This window comes from Rutilus rutilus (assembly GCF_951802725.1).
Source record: "Rutilus rutilus genome assembly, chromosome: 12".
In the NCBI taxonomy this organism is placed as follows: Eukaryota; Metazoa; Chordata; class Actinopteri; order Cypriniformes; family Leuciscidae; genus Rutilus; species Rutilus rutilus.
The window spans coordinates 20,158,120-20,173,803 of NC_140217.1; the positions used below are offsets into that span (position 1 = coordinate 20,158,120).

Consider the following 15,684-nt stretch of genomic DNA (forward strand, 5'->3'; position numbering starts at 1 on the left):
CCAATATGCTGTGAACAATTGAAATGAATTTTGTGAGAATAGTTCCCCTTAAAAGGAACATTGTGATTTACTCACCCCCATGTCATTCCAAACCTGAATGACTTTGAGGAACAGAAAAGGAGAAATAAAGCAGAATTTGTGGAACAAACTTTATTTTTTTTAAACCATACCCTAGCTTTGTGTGATGAACACAAGCCCTCCTCAGTTTTTTCAACATTTGGTGTTTTTCAAACGTTTACATTTTTTGGTGAACTGTTTAATTTAATTTGAAGTTTATAATTAATTGACAGTTTTTGATGACCTGTCAAAAATCATTCTATAACTTTTGATTCCCACAGTTGATGGAAGCCCTAAAAGAACAAGAGGAGATCAACTTCCGTCTCAGGCAATACATGGACAAGATCATTTTATCCATTCTGGACAACAATCCATCTATTCTGGAAATCAAAACCTAAAAGCCTGTCATAAGCTGTTTAGAAACTTAACAGAGGACCTAGAGCTCCCCCTGAGGTCGCACTGAACCTCATATGTCTGAATGCACAGTAACTACAATGTGCTGGTGTTTTGTGCACCTATCTCATGTTACAAAAATCTAAAATATACTGGTGAAATATTAATGTACATTTAAAGGGCATTTTTGCTGCTCTGTACGACACAAGGGAGTTTTCACTGGAATGGCATTATGGGTACTGATATGCACCAACTAATATGTGAATATTTTAGCACTGGGTGTTCACGCAGTGTATTGTGTTATATGGATGATTGATGCTTGCTGAGTTTGCACTGGAATGTGATGAGAGAGGGCTATTGATGAAAAAGAAAAACATTTGATGGCCATCAGAGCTTGCCCATTCAGAGTTGCGATATATGATGAGAGGAAAGAGATTTTTGTAGGTGCACATGTAAGGATTTTGTTGTATGGCGTGTGAAGGAAAGGTAAGGAGAGACAAATGAGAAGAATAATGGAGAGGTAATCGGAGCTGGAACTGGAACTTGATAACACTGCCTGTTGTACAAGAAATCCATTTTGGATGAGGGGAATGCTCTAGTCTGTGTTTGCAAAGTAAGTTTGAGATGTTTATTCTGACATTAAGCTGTATGTGCTTCAAAAAGGAGTCAAAATGCAAGAGGATGAATGTAAACTGTCAATGTGAATGAATGTACAAAACAAGTAGTATTTCAGGTTATTTACAGACTTCAGCATAATAGTTTAAGACCTGTCTGTTCATCAGCTGAATTATGTTCTCAATGGCCTTAAAAGGAACTTGCACTTGTTCTTCCAAACTAAAATATTTAATAATTTCAGATGTAACTGAAAATGCATCATGAGATGATCTGATGCATCATCTCATAATTTTCTATAATCTGCAAATGCGATGGGTAATATTATGTGTTGATCTAGGCCTACATTTTTGGGTATATTATGCAATCCTGAAAATGTTATTGTACACATTTTCTCATCATGTCTTTCTTTTCACTCACTAGTAGACCTAATTGTTTTGTTTTTTTTTTGTTTTTTTTTCAGTCACACATTAAATAATTGCTAAACTACATTTCACTTTATACTTGCTGTGTGTGGGATTTTAGCAACTTGTAAATTATGTAAAAAAAAAAGAAAAAAAGTTTTACTCTGTGTCACTCATTGCTTTTACATTATCTCTAACTTTCTTTTGTAAATCCTTTAGGTGTGGAAACCATAACTACTATCTGATTATTTCTCATTCTCTTTATATTTATAAACAAGGTGCTGGAAAAAAGGCAGTATTAGGTTTGCTTTGTGAGACTGCAGACTGGGTCAATGACTCATGTCACAACATGCTGAATGGAAACACACACACACACACACACACTTTAATCCAGAAAGGTGACCCTGGATCACAAAACCAGTCACAAGTAGCACGGGTATATTTGTGGCAAAAGCCTGGGTCAAAATGATAGTTTTTTTCTTTTATGCCAAAAATCATTAGGATATTAAGAAAAGATCATGTTCCATGAAGATATTTTGTAAATTTCCTACCGTAATATAAAACATTCATTTTTGTGAGTGAATGCAGCACAATCGCAAACATAAATGGACAACTTTAAAGGTGATTTTCTCAATATTTCGATTTTTTGCAACCTCAGGTTCCAGATGTTCAAATAGTTGTATCTCAGCCAAATATTGTCCTATCCTAACAAACCATACATCAACGGAAAGCTTATTTATTCAGCTTTCATATGATGTATAAATCTCAATTTAAAAAAATTTACCCATGTGGCTGGTTTTGTGGTCCAGGGTCCACAAGGGTTATCGGTTCACTTGCACAAAATGTATACTCAGTTTAATAATAGACTGGTCTGAAATGCCTTAGCAATACTTATTATGATTGTAATGAGCTTATTTCTGTTTCAGATGTCTATTAGTCTCTATGATCAAGATGTGCATACAGGCTTTTTAGTTTTGCATGCCAGGAGTTACTGAACTGTAACATGAGAAATTAACAGACTGATATTTTAAAATAAAACAATATAGAATTCCATTTATGACTGAAAGGGTTTGGTACAAAGTCCCTTTAAGTATTTAAAAGTCTTTGTTTGGTTTGGTATATACAGTGCATGCAGCATGACCCTGTATTCAAGACTGGTGCAAAAAGAATCACCAGACAATAAGAGAGGTTCATATAATATGGACATTTATGAATCTCATAAGTGGTGAACATGTAAAGAAAACAAGAGATACTGGTTAGATCATGCACATGATCCAATGTAGCCTATATATTCCAATAAAAACTCATTAAAAACAAGGAAAAGAAAAGGATTAAAAAACAGGTGTTATAATATATGGTAAACATATGCAATATTTGGGATGGTAAAATTAATATGAGAAATATGCAATTAATTAAGTCAAATTACTTCAATTATTTAATTATCGCACAGTCGCGCTAGTTTTACCGGAGTGAAAACTGGACCAGATTGAACGCCTGCATAAGCATCTTTTTGAGAAATAGACAAATTTACATACCTAATAGGCATTGTACAAACAATATTAACAATTTACAATTCTCAAAATGCAGACGTAGTTGCAAATTACAATAAGTAACAGCAATGAAGTTTCAAATCAAATATACAATCATGAAGACAAGGAAGAGGAAATAAATAAATTAATATAAAAAAGTAAAAAATAAATAAAATAATAATGTTCAAATTATTGAAAGAACAACATTCAAAGTAGGTTATTGCAAGGGGTAGCAAGGATCTATAGGGTAGGCTACATATAGATCATTGAAGAAACTGGCTCCTGAAGTAGCTTTTTCATTTAAAAGGGTACAAAGAGAAGTAGCAAAAGCTTTGTAAAATGAGGAAAGGGTTTTCAAAAATCTGCATTTATGAATTAAGTATTTAGCAAATTCAAAAAGGTTATTGATGGAGTAGTGTTGTGAACAATCTTTCTTCAGTACACCAAACTTAATTTGTTTGTATTCAAGGGGATTCACACTTGACATTTTACTGTACAATTGAGACCAAAACAACTTATAATTTTTTTTTTCTTCTATATCAAATTTTAAATTAAGGAATTATTTAGATGGGCATATGTCATTTATTATTTTAAAATGAAGTTATTTCGCTTTAGGGAGACTTGGAAAGGTAAGATAACTCGTTCTCATTTCCTTCACCTCTTTCGGGTTACAATCTTTTAAAATATAGTAGCTTTTAATTATATTTGGATGAATTCTATCAATGAAGACACTTCTCATATATTTGTTGTTGCATTTAATCTCTAATAGATAATTCACCCAGACAAGGACATGGGAGAGAGAATGTCACAGAGTAGAGTGTAGTGATAAGTGATAAGAATCCCTTATACCAATAATACCATGTTTTTTGGTATGGCATTTACAACTGTATAAAACTCTTCAGGATGACATACAAATCCACGTTTGAAACAAAAATCATTGTAATTGAGAACAATACCATAGTTGTCCATCATGTCCAATAGGGAATTTTTTTTATGTTGAACCCAGTTCTCATAAAATAAAGATTTGTTGTGGTGAAGAATAAAACGATTGTTCCAAATACAAGCTTTGTGTGCATTAAAATTGTGAAAAAATGCTTATTTCCAACATAAGAGAACTAGTTGATGGAGTGCAGACCATTTAAGAGGTAATTTGGACAACTCACATCTAATCAAAAATTCCAGGCCACCTACTTTCCCAAATATTGAAGAAGAGACCGTAACCCATACACTGTTTGTATAACAAAGAAATTATCTTAACCATTGAGTTTTAAAAACACTATTCTAGTCAGTTTCTAGTCAATAAGATTTAACCCCCCTTCTTCGTAATTGTGAACTAAATTATTTTTGTTAATATAGTTATGTTTCCAAATAAAGTTAAATATTGCAGTGTTACATTCTTTTAGTAAGTGAGGTGGGATAGCTAGCGAGGAGGCTGGATAAACAAATCTAGAGAGTAATTCCATTTTAGTTAACAAAACTGTTCCAAAAATTGAGATATCTCTTTGTATCCAGTTATTAAGAATAATTTTTGCTTTTGAAAGATTTTTTGCTAAATTTTCTTGGACGCTTTGATTATTATCTCTAGTAATAATTATCCCTAAGTATAAGTATTTACAGACGTTTTTATCGGTATGTTACATAAAGAGTCTAATTCACTGACATGAATTGCAAATAACTCACATTTATTTATGTTTAAGTATAAGCCTGATGCTTTGGAGAAGAGATTAATTAGTTGGATGGCTTTATCAATTTGATATTGGTCCTTTAAAAAGATCACCGTATCATCAGCTAATTGACTAATACCAATCTGTTTTACAAATACATTCAGTTTATCAAAGTAGTTATTTTTATCTATCAAGATAGCAAGCATTTCTACCGCTAACATAAATAGAAATGGGGAAATGGTACATCCTTGTCTTATTCCTTGTGAAATGTTGAATCTTTGGGATGTTCCAAATGAAAGTGAGATAGAGCTATTGATGTCTTTATATAATATTTTTATAACATAAATAAATGTACTGCCAAAACCAAATTTTTCGAGGGAGTTAAAAATGAAATTGTGTTCGAACATGTCAAATGCTTTAAAAAAAAGAATATAACCGTCATCCTCAATCCATTCTCGGTAATCTAAAATGTCTAGGATTAATCTGATGTTATTATGTATTGATCTGCCTTTTATGAATCCAGACTGTGAATCACTAATTGTTTGATTTGAGCTTTTCTTGAGTCTATTGGAAAATATATGAGCTATAATTTTATAATCACAGTTGAATAGAGTGATAGGCAAAGGTTATGTATATGTCGTGCGCCTTTACCTTTGAGGATGAGAGTAATTAAACCTTGTTTCATAGTCGAAGACAGTGAATTATTTTGGATACATTCGAGAAAGGCTTGAAACAATAGTTCTCTCAAAATCAAATCCTTCCTAAAGAATTTATAAAATTCTGAATTAAGGCGATCAGGGCCTGGAGATTTCCCTGAAGATCATTTATCTATTGCTTTATCTAATTCCTCTATTTTAATGTCAGCCTCGCATAAGTCTCTATGGTCTTATATAGAGGTCTAGCTGCGGTATGCTAGTGTATATTATAAAAGAGAGTCTTACAGTCAGATGCAGAGAAGGATGAGCTATACAAGGAACTATAGAATTGAAAAATCTCTGAGGAAATCATTTTAGGGCAGGGGCCTCATTTATAAAGCTTGCGTACGCACAAAACGGGGCTGAAAACATGCGTACGCCAGTTCCTGCGCAAAAGGTGGGATTTATAAAGAAAAACTTGACGGGAAAATTTGCGCACCTGCACGCAAACTCTGACCCATGCGTACGAACGTTTTGGAGATGGAGCACTTTGGCGACACCAATGGTGAGCTGGAGTTAAATGTATTTTTGGTCACTTTTATACAGAAAATTAAGAATAAGAAATTAAGAAAAATTAAGAAAAATAAGAAAATTAAACATATACAGAAAGATTATACAAATACAATTTCAATCTCAATCACCAAGCCTGTCACTTGAAGCAAATATCCATTCCTTCTTAAATGTCCGCGGCAGCGAGCGTGTTGAGCCGTTTAGTGAAACTGACGCAAATAACAGTTTAAATAAATAAAATACTTCTGATATAAACATTTATATTAAATATGCCATTCAAATTAATGGAGTTAAACACTTAAACATGAAATCATTACTGAAGTTACAACATTTTTTTTAAATTCAATCATTATAAATATTTGTTGTGGATGCGATTGTTTTTGAACACTTTTCCTGTGGCGTGCTTTAATGTTTTAACCACAGAGATAATTGCTTATCATGATAATACCAGATTGTCTGAGAAAATAGTTTCGTGCAAATAATGCCCAAGGCCTATCTGTTTCTATTAAAAATATAAATCAATTAAAAATACAATTCGGCAAGTGGAAAAGATTGAGAAAAACTTTCTCTGAAATGTATTTTACACTATTTGATTTATGTAGGCTATTCAAAAACAAGGCAAGGATAGACAACTACTTGATTTGTATTAATGTAATGTTTCTTGTACCGTTTATATCATTTGCATATGATTATTCATCCACGTGATAACATTTAAGTTGTCACATGGATGAATAATCATATGCAAATGATATGTAGATGAGGATCTGCATAGTAAAACTAGGCGTTGTAAGCTCCATATATGGTTATTTCGGGTGGAGACGCATGTACGCACAATCTTCCGCTGACTGGGATTTATAAAGTGAATTCTGCGCAGGTTCTGGCGTACGCACGGTTTTATAAGTCTGAATATTTTTTTGCGTACGCCATTTTTGGCTTTCGGGCGCACGTACACTTTTAGTAAGGTTCCTACGCACAGTTTTATAAATGAGGCCCCAGGTATTTATAACTCCATTCACATAAAGAGAATTTATGTCATTTTTCTCCTGTCGCCTTTTTTCAAGTCTACAAAAATAATTATTACTTTTTCCCCCCTTTTCTATCCATCTTGCTCTGGACCTTACATATGCTCCTTTAGCTTTTTGAGTATATAAATCGTCAATTTTGGATTGCAAGGATAGAATTTGTAATTTAGTTTCATTGTCCATTTCACTTTTATTACATAGTTTAATTCTCGTGTTAATTCTAGCTACATTTTTACTAAATTGTATAGAAAATTTCCGAATCTTGCACGGAAAGCGATCCATAACCATGTTGAAATCTCCTCCTATAATAATATTATTAGAATACACAAGTTTAAATTCAAACAGAGAATCAGAAATTTCAGAGAGTAATTTGTTGTTAAAGTCAAGTCATCTTCATTTATATAGCGCTTTTAACCATGTAGATTGTTTCAAAGCAGCTTTACAGAGATAAACGTATAATTTAAGGTAACAGAGATTGTTTTGGCTTTAATAAAAGTTCTTTAATAAAAAGTTATTTTCCAGCTAAAGTTAGTTTTGATTGATTCGCTTCCGTCGCAACGATAATTTGTTATTAAATTAGGGGCCGCTAAGACGACACCATTCTCTCTACACAGACTTTAAACGCGAACCTGTGATAAACGCTGATGGCGTTCACATGCGCATTAAGAATTGGTTCTATAGTTATGTGCAGTATATGTGTTTTGGGGAACATTACTGTAACCATACACATTAAATAAAATAAACAAAACATTGTTAATGTTTATAACAACTGAAATCCAGTGGCCATTTGAATCTGTCTTTACCTTTATGATTTTGCCTTGTAGGTTGTTGAACAGTATTGCCACTCCTGCAGAATGTGTAGAAGCATGGCTGAAGATTATTTTGTCCCCCCCATTGACTGGTCCAGAACTTAACGTCATCAGGGTTGGAGTGAGTTTCCTGAATTTTTTTTTAAGTGTTAGTTTCTGCTTTTGCAAAAAAGAAAGAAAGCTTTTCTTTTGATAAGAGTTACGGAGACCCCTTGCGTTTAAAGAAATGCATGAAAAAGACGATTTTACTGAGAACATTTAACTGATAAAAAACTAAAATAAATATAAATAAATATGTGAGCCCACATAAGCATCATCATCATCCTGACATTGTTGATTACAAGCAATATTTTGACGGGAAAGAGGGCGAGGACGTGAGGGTGATATACTAGTTCATCACAGTAGGCTACATTTTGGCAGACAGGGTTGGTTGGCACAGCCAGGGTTCATTTCTGGTTTGGGTCACAAAAATGTAATGTAGCCTGTTTGCGTTTTCACTCAGTGATTGTATCAAGACATTAAAACATCTAAATTTGGTAAGGTGATGAGGACAAAAAAAAAAAAAAAAAAAGCCATAATTTGCCATATCCTATTGATATCAAGTTATAACTGTTTGCATTTTCACCCAGTGACTGCATCAAGACATTAAAACATCTACATTTGGTAAGGTGAGGACAACTAATTAATTTTGAGGTATCCAAACAAAAATTACTCTTTGTGCATTAGTTAGTCATATATTAAAGTTACACATTGGCCTGTGGCCGGCTGCATGAACAGATTAGACTAGTCATCTTTTTTTCTTCAAGGCTGTTAATAACTTTTTTTAGTCAGTTACATGAAAAGGTTGGTCTAATTTGAATCTGAAACGTATAAGACTAATGGCTAGTTCGTCCGACGAGTTCTTAAGACACAGTCTTAAATTAGTGGCTGTTTATGCAACTATCCCCGGTTTCACAGACAAGGCTTAAGCCTAGTCCTAGCCTAAAATGCATGTTTGAGCTGTTTTAACTGAATCTTAAAATATGTCAATGCCATAGTTTTGGCTCAAGATGCACCCCAGTAATGTTTTTTCTTCTTCTAAGGCGTTAATAAAAGCTACTTAAATATCCTAATTGAACTAAGGCCTAAGCCTGTATTGATTTAAGGTCTGTCTGTGAAACCAGGCCTGGGTTTCACAAACAGGATTAAGCCAGGAGTAGGCCTTGGATAAATTTGGATATTTAAGTAGCTTTTATAAATGTGCCTTAGAAAAAATAACATTACTGGTGTGCATCTTGAGACAAAACATGGCCCTGACATATTTTAAGAGATGTCACTGCAAGTTACTTTCAGTTAAAACAGCTCAAACATGCATTTTAGTCCGGGACTAGGCTTAAGCTTTGTCTGTGAAACCAGGCACATGTAACTTTGTTTTTGGCCCTCTAGCGGTTAAAAACAAAACTGCATGCATTTTGCAAAAGAACACTGGCTGAATCCGAAATCGTCCACTATACCCTCAAATAGGGCGTTATTTGAAGGGACCACCATTTGTAGTGGTGTCCGAAACCATAGTGGACGTTATTGAGTGCACTTATTCAATCCCACATTGAACTGCAATAATGAGTGCCGATTTACACTCAACAGCTGTGCGAATTCACTCACTCTTTTTCATGAACTCCTTCAAGTGAACAGTATTAGTGGACTAACGTAGGGAATAGTGAATGAGGGTTTAGGGGGCGATTTCGGATTCAGACACTGTTTTGGTTGTGCTTTGCATGACCGCGGATGAATGAACACATGAAAATCCAATGATGTCACATGCATTTATTTATACAATATTTTATGCTGTTATTTTGACTAATTTGAAACACTTATACTTTTAAATAAAAATATAAAATAAAATAAAAAGTTATTATGACGATTGCCAGTCTGATATGGTAAAAAACAAAAACAAAAACAAAAAACCTTGCAATTTTTTATAACTGATATTCTGGCCAAAGACCGATTATCCTACTGCTTATAAAATATTCACAGAAAGTCTCAAAATATATAAGTTTATGGGATTAATATCCTGCCATGATTCAAAACTGAAAATAAAGTTCTGAAAGGTTGAAACTAAGTGTTCGAAAACTCAAAATCTTACAAAAAAAAGTTTTGCAAGATCGAAAAATAAGATTTGCAAGCTTGCAAAATGTAAAAAATATATATATATATCTCTGCAAACATTATGTTGTTTTTGAGATTTCTTTCTTCAGAACTGCAACAAAATTTTTACGATGTTGCGCAAACAATTTTTCAGAGTTTCAAATTTGTCAGTGTTCTCCCACTGTATTAGTTTTTTTTCCAGGTTTGAAACCTTGTAAATCTGGAAACTGGTGTGCGAATGTGTGAAAAAAAGTTTTGAAACTCTGAAAACAGAGTTTTGCAGGCTTGCAAAAGTGGTAAAAAAAAAAAAATCTCTGCAAACATAATTTTGTTTTGGAGTTTTCCTTCTTCAGAAGTGCAACACTCTTTTTTACGGTGTTGTGCAATCATTTTTTCAGAGTTTCTAATTTGTCACTGTTCTCCCAGTGTATTCGTTTGTTTTCCAGATTTGAAACCTTGTAAATGGTGATCTGAAAACTGGTGTGCGAATAGGTGAAAAAAAGTTTTGAAACTCTGAAAACTGAGGTTCGAAAGGGCGAAACTTATTACATTACATTAGCACTCCTATTGCATACAATTTTTTCAGAGCTGAGTTTATGACACCCACTTTGCGGAGACACGCCCACACAGTTGCGAGCTTGCGACTCACGTGATTTGTGGCAGCGTTGTCACGCAGCTCTGCTCTGAAACTCTGAAACTCAGACTGAGCAAAAATGAAGCTTCGCAACCTCGCAACTTAAAAAAAAACCCTGGAGGGAGGGCCTTCTGCTCTTGGCCAATGCTTTGCTGTCTGCTGACGTACAGTCCAATCACAAGTCGTATTTACTGGAAAGGTGGGATAGACCGCGCTCTCGCTCAACTAGCCGCCGCCCCGTCCCGCGTGGGCCGCGCCCTAGGATTGCGTGGGCAGTCTGCCCGCTGTTATCAGCGCGCCCCCTGCCTCGAATGTCATAAGCGCAACGCTTATGTTGCAGCACACCGAAGCACCTCTGTTGCTAAGCGACCAGAGCGCGCTCCGCATTTAACCCCTAGCCATTCGTGCAGATGCATGGGTAAGGCTACCCGGGGTTTCGAAGTGGGTGCTAGACATTATAAAGAGAGGCTATTCGCTACAGTTTCGTCAACGCCCTCGCCGCTGTGCGACGCGCGTCGAAACTACGGTAAAAACAGAAGTAGCACACCTACTTCGAGCCGAAATTTTGAAACTGTTGAGCAACAGATAAAGGGGCCATAGAGCCTTTATCTCAAGCTCAGAGCGAAGCAGGGCATATCAGTACACAGTCCTACTGTTCGGCTTGTCCCTAGCACCCCATACATTTACGATGTGCATGGACGCAGCGCTCGCACCCCTCAGACTCCAGGGCATGCGAGTATTGAACTACTTGGACGATTGGCTGATTCTAGCTCAATCTCACTCAGAGCTCATAGAGCACAGGACCATTTTACTCGATCACCTCGAGAATCTGGGTCTCAGAGTCAATTGGGCGAAGAGTTCTCTGTCCCCCAGACAGATAATATCTTTTCTGGGCACAGAACTGGACTCGCTGTCTATGATAGCGCGACTGTCTCCACAGCGCGCACTGGATATTCAGCGCGCAGCGAGCTCTTTCCGCTGCGACGCGTCTGTCCCGCTCAGGAAATTTCAGAGGATGCTAGGTCTCATGGCCTCAGCATCATCAGTACTTCAGCTGGGCTTGCTTCGTATGCGCCCGCTACAGTTCTGGCTGAAAGCGCGAGTACCGCGCCGAGCGTGGGCTTCCGGTCTGCTTCGTCTCAAGGTCAATCAGAAATGCATCGCAGCTCTGAAACCTTGGAAAGCAAACGACTGGTACCGATCAGGTGTAAGCCTGGGGACTTCCTCGAGTGTGAGGGTGGTGTCTACGGACGCATCCACCTCGGGGTGGGGAGCGCTGCTCGAGGGCAGACCGTTCTTCGGCCAATGGTCGGAACGGGAGAAGCTTCTGCACATAAACTGCCTCGAAATGTTGGCAGTAGACAACGCACTGACGCGTTTTTGTCCCCAATTAAGAGGACACCACGTCCTGGTCCGCTCAGACAACATGTCAGTGGTGTCCTACATAAATCGCCAGGGCGGCCTCAGGTCCCGAAACCTGCACAGGCTGACAGAACGCCTCCTGTTGTGGGCTCAGCGCAACCTGCTCTCGCTGAGAGCAGCGCACGTGCCAGGGCTCCTAAACGTAGGACCAGACAGACTGTCCAGGAACAATGTTCCGACAGGCGAGTGGTCTCTACACCCACAGACAGTCCAGCTGCTGTGGAAGAAATTCGGCAGAGCGGAAGTAGACCTGTTTGCGTCTCAAGAAAACGCTCACTGTCTGGAATTTTTCTCCAAGAGCAGGGACGCGCTGGCTCATATATGGCCCCGCTGCCCGCTCTATGCTTTTCCTCCCGTCTCTCTCCTGCCTCAGGTGATAGAACGGATCAGGAAAGAAGGATGCTCAGTGCTACTCGTAGCGCCGTTCTGGAAAAACCAACCCTGGTTTCCCAGTTCTGATGCAGATAGCGAGCACTGCCCCATGGCCAGTGCCAGTGAGGAGGGACCTCCTCTCTCAGGCCAGGGGCTCGATTTGGCATTTGGCAGAACTGTGGACCCTTCATGTTTGGGCCATCAACGGGTACCCGCTGACCTCCCAAGAGGAGTGTTAAACACGATCACGCAGGCTAGAGCCCCGTCTACGCGACGGCTCTACTCCTCGAAATGGTCAGTGTTCTCCAGCTGGTGCACAGCTGGTGGCATGTCACCCCCAGACTGTGGGGTGACGGAGGTTCTCTCCTTCCTACAAGAGCTGCTGGATAAGGGCAGGACCCCTTCCACGCTCAAAGTTTATGTGGCGGCCATAGCAGCGTTCTCTAAAACAACGCTTGGTCAGTCAATAGGAAGGAACGATTTAGTCATCCGCTTCCTTAGAGGAGCTAAGAGACTGAATCCTCCCAGACCTCCCTCAGTCCCTGTATGGGACCTTTCTACGGTGCTGGAAGCCATGAAAGGTGACCCATTCAAGCCTATACAGACGATTGATCTTAACCCTTCAAAGTCGACTGACGCTCTAGAGCGTCAAAGTGCGCATGCCTGACATATCTATTAATAGCTTCGGAATGGAATAAGGTATTAACTTACTTTTTTTTCTATGAAAAAGCTGACATTCGTCTGCGTAATAATGAGTAAACTGTGTTGACTTCCGCGAATGATAAGCCTTCCGATCTTCTACAAGCATAAAAAAAAAAAAAAAAAAAAAAAATTTAAGCCTTCCGTATTTGAGTGCAAATCTATAGCATTTTACCGCAAAACAGAGGACTGGTACTTTACCCTATCAAATGATATATAATGCTGTTGGTGTGTGAACCAATCACAGACCCATATAAAACAAACAGTGTCCTAGGAACGTAAAAAGGGAGGGGTTTGTAATAAATCTCGCGCGTCTTCTTCTCAGACACAATCTTTTTATATACGGTTTTTGGACACGATACATTTGGATTACTGTGGAGATAGACGTTTTTGTACTGGTTAGATTTTACAGAAAATCAACATGGCCAAACGAAGATTCACAGCCGACTCGTGCCGAGCAAGCTGCTGCAATGATTTTTTTTTGAGAGCGATGAGAGTGATAACGGATCTGATCCAGACCGATATGATTCAGATGAAGAGGATAAAATTCTGGACGGAATCGATCCATTTGAGGAGTAAGTATGAAGGCAATTTTGCTGATAATATATTGTCTAATATGTATTGTGTCATTTTTTTTTTATTAAAATTATTTTATTGTCAGAAATAACGGTGCAGTAATCAAATAATGTGCGCTATTACTATTAGTAAGTAAGTTAGATTTAAAAATGCATGGGCCTTTGTCTGCTACATAAACGGTAGTACATTAGCTTATTGCTAAAATGAGATTGCAGATTAGGCCGCATGTAGTAACTTACATCTTCATTTTTTGCATAGTAATAAGCTATATTTCGTTTACTTTGCTTGTCTATTTTATTGTAATGCTTTTAGGGAAATTTTATTGTAGCTTTTCAGAAATAATGGTGCAGTAAGCCTTATCTAAGGCCTGTACTATTTGTCTACATAAAGCTGAAATGGGGAGGGGGTTTGGTTTAGACATTGTATTTACTCATATTTTCTCATTTACATCATTTTTACTAAAGTAGTGTCATTTACATGATAGCCTACTAATATCATACTTTACATCATTGCTATGATAATAGAAATACTAATTTTGTAGTTAGAAGTTCTATGACTCTTTACTTGATGTAAAAAATACACACATGATGATGAATAGCTAATCTTTATTTACCACATTGTACTAAAGGCTGTACAACTTTTGATATGTGGGAATGTAAACTAATTAAAAAATCTGTGTGTTTTAGTCTAAATCAGGAAACCCCAGAGCAGCCGAGTAGCCTACATCTTCTGCTGAACCCAGGACCCAGACCGCTCGCCCTTTTCTACACAGCACCGCTTCTGGCCAATTACTTGATTGTAAATGTGTATCTTTCTTCTCTGTTATTATATTATGTGTTTGTTTTATATGTTTGACAATGCAGTGGCTGTATTCGTGAGCCCAAAACAAATGTCCCATTGGGACAATAAAGTATACCTAACCTAACCTAACCTAATATTCTGTTTTTCCCCAAAAAACGTATGGTGACTACAGTCACAGAAATGTAAATATTTATTTTGTTTCTTTATATTTTTTCACCCAATTTTTTACAGGTGTTCTAAACCCTTTGAGGAATCAATATTTGATGTAAAATCCCTTATTCATTATGGTTTACTATTTTTATATAATAAAAAACAAAAATTTGAACTTCCGTTTTTTGTATTTCTTGGTGATATATCACATCAGAACCCATACAAGTGTCTCAAGAAGTGTATTGTCAATGCATCCACCTTATAGCTGAGGGTCTATAGAATCCAGAAATATGACTCTCTTCACTCTGCTATGAAAATTGACCCTTCCAGAAGCCAAAATATTAACATAGTGCCTGGCGGACTTAAAACCCCTTAGACCTTGAAGGGTTAAACACCTGTCTTTCAAGACAGTGTTTCTTCTGGCTCTCGCTTCAGTGAAGCGCATAGGGGACGCTCTCAGTAAGCGCGACGTGCATGGAGTTTGGGCCGAATGACTCAAGAGTTATACTCAAACCTAGGCACGGTTATGTTCCAAAATCCCTCAACAAACCGTTTAGGGCGCAAGTCATTTCCCTGTCAGCCCTACCGGTCTCTGACGAGGAAGGAGACGCGAGCTTCCTTTGCCCAGTCAGGGCATTAAGAGCTTATGTGTCTCGCTCGTCTGCCTTCAGACAGACGGAGCAGCTCTTTGTTTCGTTCAGCGGGCGTTCCAAGGGACTAGCCGCGTCGAAACAGAGCCTATCCAGATGGATAGTTGACGCCATTGCGCTGGCGTCAGAGCGCACTCCATGAGAAGCATGGCTTCATCGTGGGCCTGGTCAAGTGGGATTGCCTTGCAAGATATATGTATGGCGGCAGGCTGGGCCTCCCCGTCTGCATTTATAAGGTTTTATAACCTTGAGGTTCCTGCCTTACAGGCCAGGCTGTTGTCGGTCTAAATAAACCAGTACTGTCTGTTCTGATGCTATCGGTTCAGAATACTGTGTCCGCTGAGCACTGCTCGCTGATCGACCATAAAATGCTATGGGCAAAGTGAATAAGACCCACAATTTTCCATCAGTTCAGGCCGAACTCTGCCCTGTCTGTATGATGTAATTTGCGTCTGAGGGACGCTGTTGTATGTGGAAGAGCGCGGCTCCGCCCCTCCCTCTTCCCGGACTCCCTGTGAGTTCCCTTGGTGATTGTGGACTATATGAACCCCGGGCTTTCGC

At 37.9% G+C, this 15,684-nt stretch overlaps 1 protein-coding gene and 1 long non-coding RNA gene across 3 annotated transcripts in view; both read left to right on the forward strand.

The window, feature by feature from the left end:
- rab11fip4b (RAB11 family interacting protein 4 (class II) b) overlaps nt 1–1,628 on the forward strand; it is a 35,083-nt gene extending 33,455 nt beyond the window's left edge. For both annotated transcript variants that reach the window (XM_084426732.1, XM_084426733.1), the window contains exon 13: nt 339–1,628. In XM_084426732.1, coding sequence (XP_084282858.1) covers nt 339–455 — 117 coding nt within the window. In that variant the 3' untranslated portion in view covers nt 456–1,628. The remainder of the gene's footprint in view (nt 1–338) is intronic.
- An 11,604-nt stretch (nt 1,629–13,232) lies between these two features.
- On the forward strand, nt 13,233–14,865 carry LOC311301599. Its single transcript, XR_014629483.1, has 2 exons — nt 13,233–13,521; nt 14,209–14,865. It is a non-coding gene; the product is annotated as an uncharacterized lncRNA (long non-coding RNA).
- The last annotated feature ends 819 nt before the right edge of the window (nt 14,866–15,684 follow it).